General features: G+C 45.5%; 1 protein-coding gene across 1 annotated transcript in view; it reads left to right on the top strand.

Moving 5' to 3' along the window:
• BRINP1 (BMP/retinoic acid inducible neural specific 1) overlaps nucleotides 1-16,811 on the top strand; it is an 86,901-nt gene that overhangs the window by 50,056 nt on the left and 20,034 nt on the right. The window contains exon 3 of the mRNA XM_044439949.1: nucleotides 11,930-12,120. Coding sequence (XP_044295884.1) covers nucleotides 11,930-12,120 — 191 coding nt within the window. The remainder of the gene's footprint in view (nucleotides 1-11,929; nucleotides 12,121-16,811) is intronic.

Genomic DNA, 16,811 nt, shown 5'->3' with positions numbered 1-16,811 from the left:
CCTCCACCCCAGTGACCCCATCCAGCCACCTCATTCTCTGCTGCCCCTTCTTCTTTTGCCATCTATTGTTCCCAGCATCAGGCTCTTCTCCAGGGAGTCCTTCCTGCTCATTAGGTGGCCAAAATATTTGAGTTTCATCCTCAGTATCTGGCCTTCTAAAGAGCAGTCAGAGTTGATCTCCTCTAGGACTGACCGGTTTGATCACCTTGTGGTCCAAGGGACTCGCAGGAGTCTCCTCCAGCACCACAATTCAAAGGCCTCAATTCTTTGGTGCTCAGCCTTCCTTATGGTCCAACTTTGCAATGCATAAATGTAAAGACAGGTCTTGACACTCTGGGAATTCACACTATACAGTTGGTGGAAGCAAACAAGGAGAGAGAGGAGAAGGGCATGGGAAAGGAAAGAATCGGGGAGCTGCACACATTGTGAAAAGCACACATTGCCAGAGACCTACCTTCTCCCCCTTGCCAAAGGAAGAATTGGGTATGCCTGAGGGAAGACAAGTTTGTGAAGCAGCAAGAAACAGGAAACTGCATGTCTTTGGTCCTGCTGGGATGCATGCTGCACAATTCCACTTCATTTGCTTCAGCTTCTTTCAAACAAACCTCTACAATTCCCAAACACTTTGCAGTTAAATAGAAGAAAGCCCTGGGATAAATCATAAATAATAGCAGAGGCGGCAAGTGGGAGAATGGGGGAAGGAGAAGACATGGAGGGGGGAATAAACGCACGGAAACAAAACAAAGACGGGGGGTGCACAAAGAAGGGCAGGGAAACTGAAAAGGAGTGAAAAATCGCAAGGCAATGTTTGACCCACAACTCAGAACCTGTGAGCCTATGCATGGTGCATTTCATTTTCCATAGAGTGAATGCAACCTAGGAGAGAGAGTCAGGGTCAAATGTCTAAGGCAATGAAATTTCAAGAAACCAGGGAAGAAGGAATTTAACTGTTGTGCTTGTCCTCCAGATAGGGCTTTGAAAAGAGAGAAGAAAAGCAGACAGGGATAGGTGGGAGACAGGAAGGTGTGCAGTGTTGGTGCTGACTTTGAAAGGTTCCACCTTTTAGATTGGAGTCAGAGTCCTCCAGCATCTGAACTTACTGTGAAACACCCAGCTAGGGAAGTCTGTAGAGTATGTGGTCATTCGGGTTGCATGTCATGTGAGTTTGCACTGTGATCCTTCATGGTGATTCCTTCTCCTTTGCGGCTTGGTGAGACCCATTCAATGAGGAATCCAACTGGAGAGGCGGGAGGGTGGCATATCTGATGGAGCCTGAAAGCAAGATCAAGGACAAGTGACCACTTTGCCCACATCTGCCCAATGCTAACCATGGATGGTCAGCTCCAAGACTCTCCTTTCTTAGAGTTCATTCTCTCAAAACTTTGCTTAGCCCTCCAAACAGAGGGCACCTACTAAAAGAAATGTGTCCGCCTGCTCTCTTTAGGCAGGTGGAGAAGAACAGAGTGGAACAAACAAGCTGATGAGGACTTCAGCTACAACCCCCTTACTCCTGATCATTGGCCATGCTAACTGGGCTTGATGGGAACAGCGCTGCAAAGGAACTGGAGGATACGAGATTACTTACTTCTGATGTGCAGGAAAACATTGGAATCTTTCTGCATGGTGGTGTGAAGGTCTTGGACCAAGCAAACACGTGACTCCTCACCCGTGTATTGCAGTCTTGAATAAGGATTAGCAAAACTCACCCAAGGAATTCTAGCTCTGATTCCATTTCCCCAGTTCTGAGCAATGGATTTTAAATGCAAATAGCTAATCCCTCCTATTTCCAACCCATGCCATGTTCTTATGTACTCATCCATGCATCTATTCCTGCTTCCTCATGCCCACTAGATACTGAAAGTCAGAGTTTTATCAATACAGTCTCCAGGAGTGATGGATGTGTCATAACACACACATTCCTCTCTTATAAAATGCCCCTTTCTGGGCAAGAGGCCTTTTATTAATGCACTAATTCGATGTAACTTTATTATTCCCCTGAAGCTGGCCAAGTTCAAACTTCACCCTCACTTGTGTGTCCATGTTTTCAATGAGTGCTGATCTTCAAAATCTCCCTTCTAAGGATCTTTAGAAATTAATCATCTGGGTGAATCTTGTCCTTGCATAGGAATGTGTGTGCATTAACACCAGCTGGTGCAAAAACAGCCATTTCACACACATGATTAGCAGCTGCTGAGGTATATTTTGGACTGCTGATAATCCATTGCTAGATAATTATGTATTTCTAGTCTTTTTCCTGGCTTTGATGCTGGTGAAAGACCAGGCATAGCATTGTTAGAACTGGCATTTTGCACTGACCTCGAAATTCCACTCAAAGTCAGATTTGGCTTGGCCCAATTCACAGTTTGTCTTCTTTGATTTGGTTCCAGACCCAAACCCTAATCATAATGTACACATTATTAGTATTTATATAAAGGAAGCAAAAGACAAGATTGACAGGAGGCATTGGCTAAGTTTATGGCAAACAGCCTTGGGTGAGTTTCACAGAGCACGTGTCTGCCTGGATGTGCCTGATGGAGGATCACATGGTTCCCACCCTCCTCACTTGGTCCTCCTACTCTTGGCATGTATCCCATTAGCCACCACTGCTGAAATTCAATCCCATGCTGGATGGCTAGAACAGCTCCTGTAGCAGCTGCCGCTCTTTGCAGGGGAGTCTGTGGTAGCTGCATAGTAAGGCCATAGAGACCACAAGGTTTGGCTCAGATGCCTGGAGAAACCATGGTGACGTGTGTGTCTGTGTTTTGTACCATGCAGAAATAGCACAACAGGGTTCAAATGACATGGTGGATAATCCCGCGCAAGAAACCACTGTGGTTTGTCATGTCATGGGAACCCACCGAGTAAGCCTCATTCGGGAGTGGTTTGAGTTGTGTTGACTTGGAGGGGAGACTGCTTGACTTTGAGACACAACACAACCCGTCCCTAGTCAATAAAAGCAGAGATAAACAACACAAAAGGCAGGGTGAAGGATCTGGCCAAGCAGCCGTAGGCAGGGAACCTTGACATGAGTATTAAAAGATGACAAGCATGCTTCTATTTCACTAGAAAGAATGACCCCCTGAATTCTCTTGGGGTTCTGCTATTGTGTGAATAGGGCTTTAAGAACGAAGCCAAGGAAATCTTTAGCATCTCAAGGTCAAGGGAGTATTTCTTAAATTACTGCTTTAAACTACCTGTTATGGAGGATGCTAGATTACAAAAATTGAGCTTGCCAGCAAAGTCAGTTAAAAGATATAGCTCATTTAAAGCTCCTGTTTGTAATAAACTGTGTTCTTCATTATGGGTTTGTGAGGTTAAGCAACCAAAGAGACCTTGTTTAGATTCCAGTATTTTATTTTTACTGGCCATTTTAATATTGTGATGTGGTCTCTTCCATCTGCCACCCAAAAATTATATGCATGATCCAATAAATAAGCTGGGACATCTATCAGAACTCAATTGCAGCCTGGAAGTCTTTTGAAAATGTGCTTATTTATCATTATTAGAGTCAATATGCATTCCATCTTGTCGCTTTGCTCAAAACCGAAAGGCTTCATAGACACAGAAGAAATGTCGGCATGGGAAGGAACCAGGTTAACTCAGCTGGGATTGAGCTGAAATTACCATGGTTTAGTTTAGGATTTCAGTGGAAAACTGAGCTCAGCTATTATAGGGTGGCCAACTTCAGATTGGTTGGAAACTCTCCCCCCCAGCTTCCCCCCCCGAGATCCACCAACCACAGGCAAGTGTGAATAGCATCTGCAAAATGTTCACTCTTCCCCTAATCTTCTCTTGCTTGCTGTGAGTGCTTTTTCCCTTCTACCTCTACACCCATCTTGGTTCCTATATTTAAGTAAACATTTGATTTGAGCCTTCTGCAAATGTTGGGCTTTCTGAACAGACATTCTGGCTCCTGCAATCCAATTAAATTGTTCTTCTTCATTTTCTTCCTACTTTTAACTTTGGTCAAACCTCCAGGCAAGCTCATAATCTCTTCTGTCAAATCTGCTGCAAACTTCTGGCTTCCTATGGAGACATTTGGTGTAGAACACTTCAGGAAGAAATTTTTGACCCCTGCAGGTGGTGGAACTAACCAGAACCTGTTCAAAAAAGAATTTAATCCCATCATATCCAAGACTCAAAATATATAAATAATAATGATGGCAGTTCTGTTTCTTCCCAGCTGGGTTCCTGGGCACAGAGGACTTTGGTGGGTGGCAGGTGGACAACAGAGTCCTGAATTCGCAGTTTCCAGTCCACCTTCTGTTTTCTTCTGGAAGCACAATTTCAAACCTGCAAGGGGGACAACACAACCTCACAGGATGCTGCTACTTGCAGCCAGATGCTTCCTGTTTACTTGTGATGATCCAAAAATATGAAGCCACATTTACTGGAAGAAATAGCTACTGCTTTTTCTACACATGGGCTGGAAGAAATAGCTACTGCTTATCTGGCTGCTGTCCATGCTGTTGACTTGGAAAACGATGGGAAGATCAGAATACCTCTTACACATCACCGATGGATGACACACATTTGCATAAAATATCCAAGTGCAAAAGATGCAAATTTGGGAGGGATTGCTCGTTTCAGGAAAAATGAGCACAGGGCCTGGACTGAGGCGACCTGGGTTCGAGTCCCCGCTCGGCCATGGAGCCCACTGGGTGACTTTGGGCCAGTCCCAGACTCTCAGCCCAACCTACCTCACAGGGTGGTTGTTGTGGGGATAAGATGGAGAGCAGAAGGAGAATGATGCAAGATGCTCTGAGCTCCTTAGAAGATGTAAATATAATCAGCTAAGTAATTAATGAGGGGTTGCCACAAAAGGGAAGGCCTTGATGAAAAGCAAAATTGTGTTGTTAAAGAGCAACTTCGGGTTAGTTTACAGCACAATCTGATGTGGACTTGCTTGGAATTGAGTCTGTCCTGGAGAGTTACACCCAAGTAAGAACGGGCAGGTTCGGAGCCTGCATAGTTCATTGCTCTTTTAGAGGTCTCTCCTGCTTTTCTTCTTGCTCTTGCGATAGTCCCATTATTTGTGATTTTATTGGTTTCTATTTATTTTTATAGGACTTGCTGTATTGCCAATTGATTGTGTTTTAAAATTGTTTTATATTGATGTTGGCCACCTGGTGACCCTCTTGGGTGGAAAGTGGGGATATGAATGATGTAAACGGAAGAAATGATGAAGAAGCAGCCTCTGGTGATCTCGCCGGCTTGCTTTAAGGCACAAATTCAAACTCCCTTTGAGTTTTTTGCTGACTTCCTTTTGGGGAAGTTGTATGGGCTGGTTGAGCACACCTCTGGGATGTCTTTCTGTAAAGTGCAAAGCAGTATAATTAAATAATAATAATAATAGCAGCACCCAATTACTAGAACTGTAGAATCATGCAGCTGGATGGGACCTCAAAGACCATCCAGTATAACTTCGTGGGAGTGCAAGAAATTCACAGCTTTGAGAAGAATGCATCTGTTAAGAGCCAAACACTTTGCTTGGGGCCCAGGACCAGCAGATGCCTGCAGAGGCATGATTTATGGCCAAGGTTTCTCCTTTTCTCTCCTTCTCACCCTTGGGCTTACAGCGTTTAACAGTGATCCATCCCTTAAGGTGAAATCCCTCATCTGCTTCCCCCCCCCCCCCCCCCCGTCCCCGCAACAACTAATATTATTTGTTATTTGTTTTTTGGTGCCAGGCTAAAACCTTTTTATTCAAAACTTATTTTAATTGTTAAATTGTTGAATTAATTAGGATTTTAAAACTTTTAGCCGAGAATGCACCGGGAGTTTTTAAATGTTTTTTTAATTGTTATATTATTATTATTATTATTTATGTATGTTTTTATGTATTCTTTGTGAGCTGTCCCAAGGCTTTGTTGTGATGGGGGTGGCATAGAAATGTTTTAAATAAATAAATAATATTCACAAGTAGGTGGGCTTTCACTCTGGGGTTCCACAATGCTAATGAGAATAAGCTGGTACCTAAAGGACAATCTGCTGCCATATATACCCACCCACCCATTAAGATCTGGGCAGGAGGTCCTTCTAAAAGAGCCATCCCTCAAGGGGTGAGCAGGGTCAGTAAACAGAAGAATGTCCTTCTTGGTGGTTGCCTCTCAACATGGAACAGGCTCCCCAAAGAAATTCACCTGACTCCAACCTTGCTCTTATTTTGGCACCACGTAAGGTGTTTCTTTTCCCTGGCTATTTTTAAGAATGCATTTGAAATTTGTTATTTATTCTGATACCTGTTGTCCTGTCTATTTGATGCATGTATGATATTTTATGGTGAATTTCATTGTGATTTTATATATAACCTTTTCTTAGTATTTTAGTGTAAGCCACCTAGAGAATCCTTTTGGATAAGTGGGCAGCATACAAATTTTAAAATAAAAGCGGTGGCTTCACTTGGCACAGACCAGGGCTGCTGCTAGGGCTGCTGGGAGTTCCTTTCCTTGCAGGAGCCTCTTGAGCAGCAGGGCCTTTCTGTGCCCTCTGCTGAATGTGGCCATGGACTCTGTCCAATCTCCTGAAGCACCACAAAAGCCCTGCCAAGTGTTGTCCAACTTCCAATGGCTGAGAGATGATCCCACCTTAGCTAAAGATGTCTTTCCAAACAGCGATTCCCTTTGCCTTGCTTTACCTGGGCAATACACTCACCTGTGCAACAAATAATTAGATCTGACCCACAAAGGGAGGGCAGATGAACGAAGCGGACAACACTAGAGCCAATGGAATGCTTGACTGCTTTTCCTGCTTACATTCCTCTCTCCCCCTTTTTGGAATCCGTTGTTGGAACACTCCATTTAGTAAGGGGCAGCTCAAGGTCACAAGCCCTTTTCCTCCTGGGAAATTTCCTACGCTGTCAGCATTTCCCAAAGTTACAGAAGTTTGGCCTTCTGTGAGAATCCTTTTAGCAATTGCATCATCACCACCAACACCATCGTTGCGCATTTTTGGCATCAGGCATAATTTTTCTCCCACCGTGTTTTAAAAGCAACAGAGATCGCACAGACATGTTATTGTGTCAAAACAGATGGGTCCACATTATTCACAATATCCTGGTTTACTCTGTAGTTTATCCTTTAGAACTTTGGTTTATCTTGCACTTCTCTGAGAGAAAAAGTAGCTTCCCATAAACAATATAAATTAAATGTTTGTGCTGAATACTCTGAAATTCTGCCAAGGGTTCTGCTGATCCTTAGTGTTCCTTATTCATTTATCTTTCTCATGAAGTAAATGCTTCTGCCAGTTCACCCAGTTTTCCCTCCAGGTTTCCAAATTTTCACTTCTCTGGAGTTGCTTCCAAAGTGGAACCAGTGCATTTATAAATTCCCTACAATTCATTTTTTTTTAAATAATAATTGTTGAAACTTCTTTGACTGATGGCAATGCTGAATGAATGCCCCCCACCCCTGCTTGGCTCTTGTGCATTTAGGATTGTGGCTTCATTTATAAAATTGACACCTTTCACAGTTTGATTTCCTCTTCAGCTTCACTCTTTGACTTTCATCAGCATAATTGTTTTCTCAAGTGAGCTTGACTTCTCATGATGTCCCCAAAAGTATCACAACTTCAATCATTATAATTATTGAATTAACAAAGAAGATGGTCCAATTATGAGTTAGATTGACTGCAGAGGGAACATGAAATATAAATATACTAAATAAAGGTCAACCTTGTTGATTTTTTTTTAAACTTACAATGTTTAAGCTAATGCAAATCAGCAACTCAAGGCCCTGAAACTCTACTGCAAAACACCCAAAATGTTCCTCTAGGACTGACTTACTTGCCCCTGGAATTGGTGAACTCCCTTCCAAATTTCACACAGTGTCAGGCAAGGTGGTACTTTAGAAGTAGGAAACTGAGTCTTATGTGAAGGTCCCTTGCAGACGCTCCTGTAGCTGTTCTGTCAGCCTGGCTTTCTATGATTGCTCCCAAAGCCCAAATGGTGACAAGAACCAAAACTCCACTCACAGCTGTGTTAAATGCAGCAAATTATGCAAAGAGGAGGCTGACCCAGAAGCAAAGCAAGTGAGGCTAGGAATAGAAAACTGTTGACGTGAGCATGTGTGGAAAAAGGCACCGGCTGACAGATCAGGCCGTGGGTGGCACGGAACAGATGGTCCCTCTTGGGGGATGCTGGAAAGATGGAATAATAAGCAGGAAGAGGTAGCAAGGGCAACCTAAAACTGCGGTCACAGGCCTGCTGCTTCCCTCCCACCTGACTCAGCCCAAAAACAAAAGAATAAGACAATTCTGCCCTGGCTGCACGGAAGAACTTGGCTGCAGCCTAGTTTCCCCCACACCTGGTTGGAAAACTTGTTCCGCATTTTCCCTCACATTCGGTTTTGGTCTTCAGGTCTTAGGTTGAATTTCCCCCCTACTTTGGGATCCAGCAAAGAGGCTGAGACTCTGCATGGAGCTCTTTTCTTTCTCCTCACAGCCTTAGGCCTCTGGGTGGTTCGAAGATGCAGCTTTTAACATGCCTGGACTGTTCTCTCTCTGAGAGATGTGCCTTGCCTCAGCACTGCCTGGTCCCCAGAGGGTGAAATCCGTGCCCTCTGCTTTGAACCTTGCCCTTCCTCCTTGGTCTTTTCCCTCCTCTTCTTTGCCCCCTTGAAAAAAAATGTCACACTAATGAGCAGCAGCAGTTCTTGGCCATTCCCTTTCAAAAAAGCTCTTTTGCTTTAAAAAATAATCTTAAATAAACAAATGAAAATAACTGGTAAACTCATTAGGGAAGAAGTGCCTTTGAGCAAAACAGAAATCACCTTCTACTAAATCGGGGAAGAAGGCCAAATCCTTCTGACCTTCATTCCCCTTAGGAGAGAGGCTAGTTGAAATGGTTCCCTTGGGCCTTCTAAAGCAGTGATGGCGGAACTTTGAGAGACCGAGTGCCCAAACTGCGACCCAAAACCCACTTATTTATCGCAAAGTGCCAACACTGCAATAAACCATGAAAACTGAGGTTTTAGTTTAGAAAAACACCTCATCGCCAGTCCAAGCAAATAAATATGTATATATATCCTTGGCAGTGCACTGACCAGCCATGCGAAAGCTCGGATGAATCATGGCTAATGAATCGCGGCTCGTGATGTCATCGCCTGGCACCGCTACTCCTTTGTGAGCATGCACGTGGCCCCTATGTGCGCCGTCATCCGATGCTCGGCTGCTGGGGCAATGCTGAAGCAACTTGGCTTGCATGCTGACAGAGAGGGCTCTGCGTGCCCACTGTGGCACGCGTGCCATAGATTCGCCACCACAGGTCTAAAGCATGGAGAATGGTGACACTCAGAAAAGAACTGATGGGGTTCCGGATAGGGATTGTTGGCCCACTCTGCTCGGCCCACTGCCACCGGTCCTCCTGTCATTACCACAGGGCCAACTCTATCATTATCACCATCGTCTACATCTTCATCCATTACTTTGATATCCAACCTTTTTCCTCTTCCAAGGAAAGAGAGGCAGCTAGCCCGATCCTTTCCCTCTTCGTTTTATGGTCACAGCAATCCTGTGAGATGGATTGATCTGGGGGTTGGATGTTGACTCAAGATTACTCAACCAGCTTCATGGTCAAGTCAGGATGAGAAACTGGATCTCCCCAGTCCAACACTCTTACCACTACACCACACTGCCTTTGTTGTCACGCAGCAAACTCCCTGAGGAGGAAGGGGCAGCTTCAAGGAGTTGGAAGATGGAGCTCTGTGTGTCACATTCTCTCACCATCACAGATGTGCTATTCAACCATCAGCCCATGGCTTCTGTACAAGGAATTGGGTCCATCCTCCTTGTGACCAAGCCAGATTGTCCCTTGCCTCAGGAAGCAAAATTTCTAGGTACTGACAGTCTTGGTAGTGCTATTTTCTCTGTTGCTGAAGTTGTTTGGAATAAGGAATGCAGGAAGCTGTCTTCTAGTTTAGGATGCTATTTGTCTTTCTAGCCCAGCATGTCTTCTCTGGTGGAAAGCAACTTTTTCAGGATCCTGGGGCGAAAGAGCCGTGTAACAATTTAACTGGAGGTGCTTTTCAGCTCTCCCGTGGTATGAGGGAAGGAATAAGCACTGCATGGGAGGAGGGCCAGGAAGGTTCCTCTCCGGTTTCCACCAACCGCTCCAGTGCCTGGACGTGATGAATGCACCATTCCAACCTGCAGAGCCCTGGTGATCCCTTCCCTAGCAGCTGATGGAGAAGTTTGAAAGTGCAGCATAGCTGGGCAAAAACCCTCTTCACCGCTTCTCTCCCCAGAAGCCTTTTCTCCGAGTGCATTTATTTCCAGCTGCAGAACCCCCGTGGGAAGGGGACATGCAAACTGGGAAGGGGGTATAAATGTCCACAGGAATGATTTATTCCCTTTACCTTGGTGGGCATGCCCACCAAGTCTCAGGGATGGTGTTCTGGCTACTTCACTGGATTCCTTGCACTAAGCATTGAACAAGTGACCTCCAGAGACCTAAGAACTTGTGAGGGGGGTAGGAATACTTTACCAAGCCTCTGTGGGATGCATATCTAAGACAGCAGCATTGGAAGGTACCCCCGTCTCAGACTAAGACACATCCTGGGAGCTGCCTTGCTTTGGGTAGCCTCCTCTGTAGATCACCCACACATGCAGCGGAATTCCACCCCCTGGATCACCCCCTGGACCAGCCCCTCCCCTCCTCCCTCCCCTGTGCATAAAAACAAAGCAATAAAATGCAAACATCCTAAACACAAAGCATCAAAATACATTTAAAACAGCTAAAATAGAAATAAAAACCGACCTGTAAAAGAAATGGGTTCTACTGTTCTATTGTATCTTGAGTTATGGTCTCACTGAATAGCTTTGGTCAAATATCTATCTATTAGAAGTCCTTTCCCACTTTTAAAATATGGATAAATATTCCCTGAATCGTAAGATAGTCAACTGGACAAAGGAAATGAGAAAGTGATGCTCTCCAGTCTATACCTTGGGAGATCATCCCTATATTTCTTCAGTTTTTGCCGTTGTTGATTCACTTGGAAGGTTAGAGAGAACATGACATTCATGCAACCTTTTACTCTGTCTGTGGAACCACTGATGACAACCTGTTGGGACCGTTATCATTAGTCCAGCTTGTCTGTGAATTTCCTGATGAATCTCCTGTTGTCCGTTGCTTTGTCAGCATAATTCATAGTTGACTGACTTGGGATATGAAATTGCCCAGCTCATGGTGGTCATACATAGAAAGAAACTGAGCATCATTTGCTTGAGATGTCTTTTGCTGACTCATGATTTGAAATGAGGCTGGCTCCATCAGCCATTGGTCCTTTGCAGCTGCCCCTCAAGCTTTTACCCATGTCCTATTTATGTCCTGGATGATGATCTCAGCTCATACTCCCTGTAAGCCTACACACCAACGCTCCAGTGAAATAGCCTTGCCCAGTCTTGCCAAATAGATGTGGTGTAGCAACTCCCATCATCCCTAGCCGGTATGACCAATTATGAAGGATGATGGGAGTTGTTCAAAACCTCTGGAAGGCACCATGCTTGGGAGGGTTGGCGTAGTCGGTGTGTTACAGAAGTAGAGCCCCAACTCCAGAGAATTCCTCTGTCCTGGAATTCTGATGGATCACTGTTCTGGCCTAGCATTAGGCTTGTCTTGTGATGTTCACGTATATGTTGTAACATGAATGCTTCCCTCCATATTTCTAGGTCAGACCTGATTGCTATGGTATGACGCCCATCTATATTGTGACATAATCTCTTTCCTTTTCCTCTTCTCCTGTCCCTCTTTTGCCCCCTTCTCTCCCACCTCAACCCTTTTAGGTCTAGCCCTGCATTGTCTCTGTGTATCTTTGTGGGGGTGTGGCACAATAGTTCCCCACCGTTTCCCCCCACGAACCCTTTTCTTGGTGTTCTGCCTCTCCCATATGGACTCGGAACCTCACCTGTGTTGTGTTCCTGTGTTGTCGCTTAGGGAGTTTGCCCGTTGGAAGGTGAGGAACACAGCCATCGAGCGGAGAGACCTCCTCCGCAACCCTGTCCCCCTGATGCCCGAGTTCCAGAGGAGCATACGCCTGCTGGGCAGGAGGCCCACGACGCAGCAATTCATTGACACCATCATCAAAAAGTACGGCACACACATACTCATCTCTGCCACCTTGGGAGGTAGGTGGCAGCTGGACTTGTTCTTCTTCTTGGGGTTTTCACAAAGATTTGGGGTGCCAAGGGTGGAGAAGGGCACTGCACTGCTTCAGCTCGCTGATGCTCTGTCTGGACTTGGGCTGCATCGAGAGTGGGCCCATCTTTTGCACGCTGTAGCCCATTCAATGGGAGGGATCCTGAACAGGACAAGGAGGAGTGAGGGATGTGGGCAAAGCCACTGAAGCTGCTTCCACTGAGCCTCATGAAGTTTCTCAGGCTGAGCTTGAGAATCAACTTCTATTGCAGGAGGAAGGGTTTTTAGGAAGGGAGGGGGAGCAGGTGCAAGACCCAGTCCTTGAGCCAGTAGGAGGCATCAGGAGAAAGAAGCTGCCCTATTGGAAGGGGCTTCCCCATTTACACCATCTTCGTCTCCAACAGCGAGGGCCCCCCTGAGGGTGCAGCCAGGAGCCTTACAGAAGGGGAGGGACCACAGGGATGTTTCCAGTTTGGATTCAACTCTTTCCATGAGCAGAAGCTTTGGTAGAAGGCTCTTGAGAGCTTGAAATGTTCTGCTATCTATGAAGTCATAATAAAAGAGCTGCATTTCAAACACTTGTCTTGAGTTTGGGGGCCAGAGGGAAGGAGGGAAGGGACCGGTTCTGGACAGAATGGCAGTTTCTTCAGCAGTGTCAGCAGCCCATGCAGCTGGGTGAACTGTGCTGATGCCATGGAATGTTCATAATTATTCTGTAAGGCCCAGAAGAAGATGAGGTGGGAGAACATCGGACTGCTGCATCCCACTGCCACCCTAGGCTTGGGTTGCCATTCTCCTTATGCAGATCATGGGCTTAAATGTAACCTTTTGCAACACAGGAGTCCCATGTGATTGGATGAGTGGCCCTGATGTCATGAGATTTTCACAGCTCTTCTAACAGCTTGTGAAAGATGGGATGGCATTTACAAGAGTAGAATGGGGGATATCTAGGTTGGCAGTCTCTTTGTGTATTGTATCAGCTTTTAAAAATGCTGTTTCCTGTCACTTTTCTGCATTCCCTTCTCCTTTTGGCTGGACTGCTTTGATGTCACAGAATGATTTCAAAGGGTTTCACTGTAAAAGAAGCTGTTAGCACTAGAATGTTGAGAAGCAGGTTCTGCGAGGAGAACTCTATGCCAGTTTTGCTATAATCGTTCTTTGAGATGGCTAAAAGTCAACCAGAGATGTGATGTTGGAAGGAAAAGAAGAGGTACAGGCTAACAAGCTGAAGACCAGAAATGGGAGGGTCAGGGGCAGAAAGGGACAGAATAAGTCATGGAAAAGATGTCCAAGGATGTCCAAGGATCCTTCACAAAGATGTTTGTGAAGGAACAACAATTACATATTTCTAAAGAATTTTATTTTGGTGTTATGGTATAAAATCCTGTGTGTGGGTGTGCTGGTGAATGCCAGCCAAAAGGTCAATGGTTATGTTAATGGTTGCTGGAATCAGGAAGGGTGCTCAAGGAGACAAGAGCTTGAAGGTGGTTCAGGGTGCTAATAAATCCTCAGAGATTGAGGGGAAATGAACTGAGCAGGCGGTTCCATGGGTGATCACAGCAGAAGGCCATTCAGAAGTTGTGGAAACTACAGAGAGGACAAAATAATTAGGCTTTGCATGATATTCATCCATAGGAATACTCAGGATAGAATTTTAGTGCAAGAGGAACCAAGAAGCTACTGTCCTGATTGGTTGGATAGCAGCAATGTTAGTGCCACATGGTGGAACAGGAAACAATAAAAAGTATTACTTCCTGTTGCCAGGGTTTGACAGTATTGCTGTTCATTGCAGCAGTATTTGCGTTCCCCATGTTGCTCTTGCTAGCTTGCCTGAACTGGTCTTTTGTGTGGATCAGGTCTTATGTTCTGGGTTGCAGCAGCGTTTACTGGCAAAATGTGGTCTGGAAGCATCCTTTGGTAAGGAACTGTGACCAGAACTAGGCACTCATGTTCATGCAGTCATCCAACAACTAGTGACACAGATGACTGCCCTGGTTCCCTGTGGGATGCTGGACCAGGTGGCCGACAGCATGGTTCAGAGGAATTTAAGTGCAGTGAATAAATGCAAGGGCTCATCATTGCTGTTTCCCAGAGAGAGAGATTTGGAGTCAGACTTCCTCTGAACATGGAAGCTTGGCTTAGCTGGGATAGACAATAGCCATTAAAAGGTCTGTCTTCTTTGAATTTACCTATACAAATCATGGCTCCAGTCGATCACTGAATGCCGGCATGGTTGGGCTGCTAGCTGGGTGTGGAACTCCATCCCTGAAGAGATCTGGCAAGTCCCCTCTCTTTGCACCCTTGCTGTGAGAGCATGTTTTAGGGTTGCTGTTGTTCAAGACAACCTTTCATTGTTCAAGGGTTGCTGTTGTTCAAGACACAACCTGCTTGTGTCTGCAGACTTGTTTGTGCTTTGCTTTTTTAAATTCTTTTTAAAGTGCCGCTGATTTATTATTCAGCTTCTTGATACATTCTTGTGATCTTTTCAGAGCTTTTTAGATATTTCATATGCCCCTTGGTAAAACCAGACAAGGCAAAAGCCTTCCCAAACAAGGGATATGCAGTGAGAAAATGAATCAATATTTGGCTTGATGTGCAGTTGAGTGGAGAGTAGAATGCCTCTGAGCATCATCAGAATACCATGTCACCAGTGACCTTACACCTGCAGTGATCCCGCTATCTCATCGCTGCTCTTACAGTATTGCATCCACGTGGGTGTCTGAAAGTAAGGCCGTGTTCTGGTCAGTTCTGTTTAGAACACGCTGTATTAAACTAGAAATGGATTAAGGCAATGCTGTTGGATGGAAGCTCATTTTCATACTGAAGAGCCAAATGACATAGTTGAAACCACTACTTTCCTTAGCCCAAGGTTACGGCAGAAGCACCGTGTCCTTGTGGCCAGCCCAGAACATGGTTCCCAAGCTACTAGGACCCCCAAAATTTCTATAAATTCCATCTACAGTCCAGTGCACGCTTATTGGGAGCCCAGTCTACTGCACACAGTGGGGAACTTAGCTGGAGCATGCAGCTGAAAGATCAGACTGTGTGCCTTGATTTAACTTACCAGGGGGGACGTTAGCTGAAGAAGCAAATATGGCTTTCTTCTCCATTTGCTCACCTCCTCCTGCCAGGCTGTTTTCTTTCGCCTCTCTTTAAAAATTGCAAATAACACAGGCCCCTTTGACGGTGAAATATATTTTTAATTTTGCTCAGGCACGATGGTGAATTATTCACTGTGACTTGTTTGTGCTTCTGCGACACAACACTTTAAAATATGCACGGGCTTGTAACGAGAGCTGGCGATGGACAGCGGTGCTAAGCGTTCCATCAGCTCCCAGTACAGAGAGCACAGGGAGGAAAAAGCCACCGGGGGAATGGTGCGAGACGACGGAGAGATTCGTCTTGACGGCAGTAAAGAGGAAGATGATGCAAAGAGACCCACTTGGGAGCATGCATTGTTCATGAGCAGGAGTTTTTCCCATTTGGAAAGTACGGACTCCCTACAACCCACCCAGAATATACAACCAAGCATCTCAATAGGTTCTCCGTTGCATTAGGATAATGCAAAAATGGTGTTTTCCCCAAAGAACGTAGCATTGCGGGGCTGCTAGGCACAACAGTAACCATTTTCTTAGTGCTGATTGGTGCATATGAAGCCCCAGATGGGTATGCTCTTGCAGTCATGTGTCACAGCCCCAGCAGAAACTTGTCTCCAGGCTGCACCACCTTGTGTTGTAAGCCATGATTAATCACTACTCAAGCTTGAGGAGTATTTGTGGAGAACAACCAGGGGATAAAATGCTGACCTTTTCTTGAAAGTTCTCTTCTGGCTTGTAATCACTCTGCGAGGCCCTGATGATTTAAGATGTAGGGCCGCCCCCCACCCCCGGCTTTTTTAATGGTTATGGGAAGTAGGATGAAATGCACAAATTGGAAAAGGCTCAGCATCACTCTTTCATCCTTTCAATCACTCCCTCTCTGCCCAGTGTTCAAGGCATTCAAGCATGACCTCAGTGCAACGCATGGGCAACTGTAGTCATGTGCAATTAGAGTTTTGATTGGAATCAGGGCTTGCCAAGTTTTACCTGTTTTCAGTTCCCCAAGAAGTAATAAAATCAGAAGTGGGGATGTTGAATATTGCCTTGCATGTGCTCAGTTTAAGTCTGCACCCTGATGTGGGCTTACAGCAGTGTGCAACACAGAAACGGGAGGTCTTGCATTTCTCTGGATGGCAGGGGCTGCTGAAAGAAAGAGGTTTTAAACAGACATAAGGGTCAAATCTGGAAGGCCAGCCCGACAGAAAGTATGGTTCATTCACAGAGCCATTTCGCTAAACCAAGATGGCGGAGAAAGCCAAGGGATGGAGAAAGTCAAGGGATATGGGCAGTCCCAGAGATGGAGTAAAGCTGGCAGCCAGTGGCCACAAATGTGGGAGTTTTTGGATGGAGGATTGGGCCCCTGCTGTCCCAGGAGTGGGGAAATCAGAGCTGGAGCCTCACGTATTCCAGAGCTCCCCTCAGATGTAGCAACTAACACTCTTAGCGCTTCAGGCTCCCTGCTCCTGGGGACTCCTGTTCTTGATGTCTTTCATACACATACACAGGCAGTTGTATGCACTGTACACAGTGTATCCACTGATGGATGGAAATTTAATTAGTAGGAAACCAGGAAACTCCATTGC

This window comes from Varanus komodoensis, unplaced genomic scaffold, assembly GCF_004798865.1.
Source record: "Varanus komodoensis strain SLA01 unplaced genomic scaffold, ASM479886v1 scaffold36, whole genome shotgun sequence".
Classification (NCBI taxonomy): Eukaryota; Metazoa; Chordata; class Lepidosauria; order Squamata; family Varanidae; genus Varanus; species Varanus komodoensis.
This window is presented reverse-complemented; position numbering and strand designations above follow the sequence as displayed.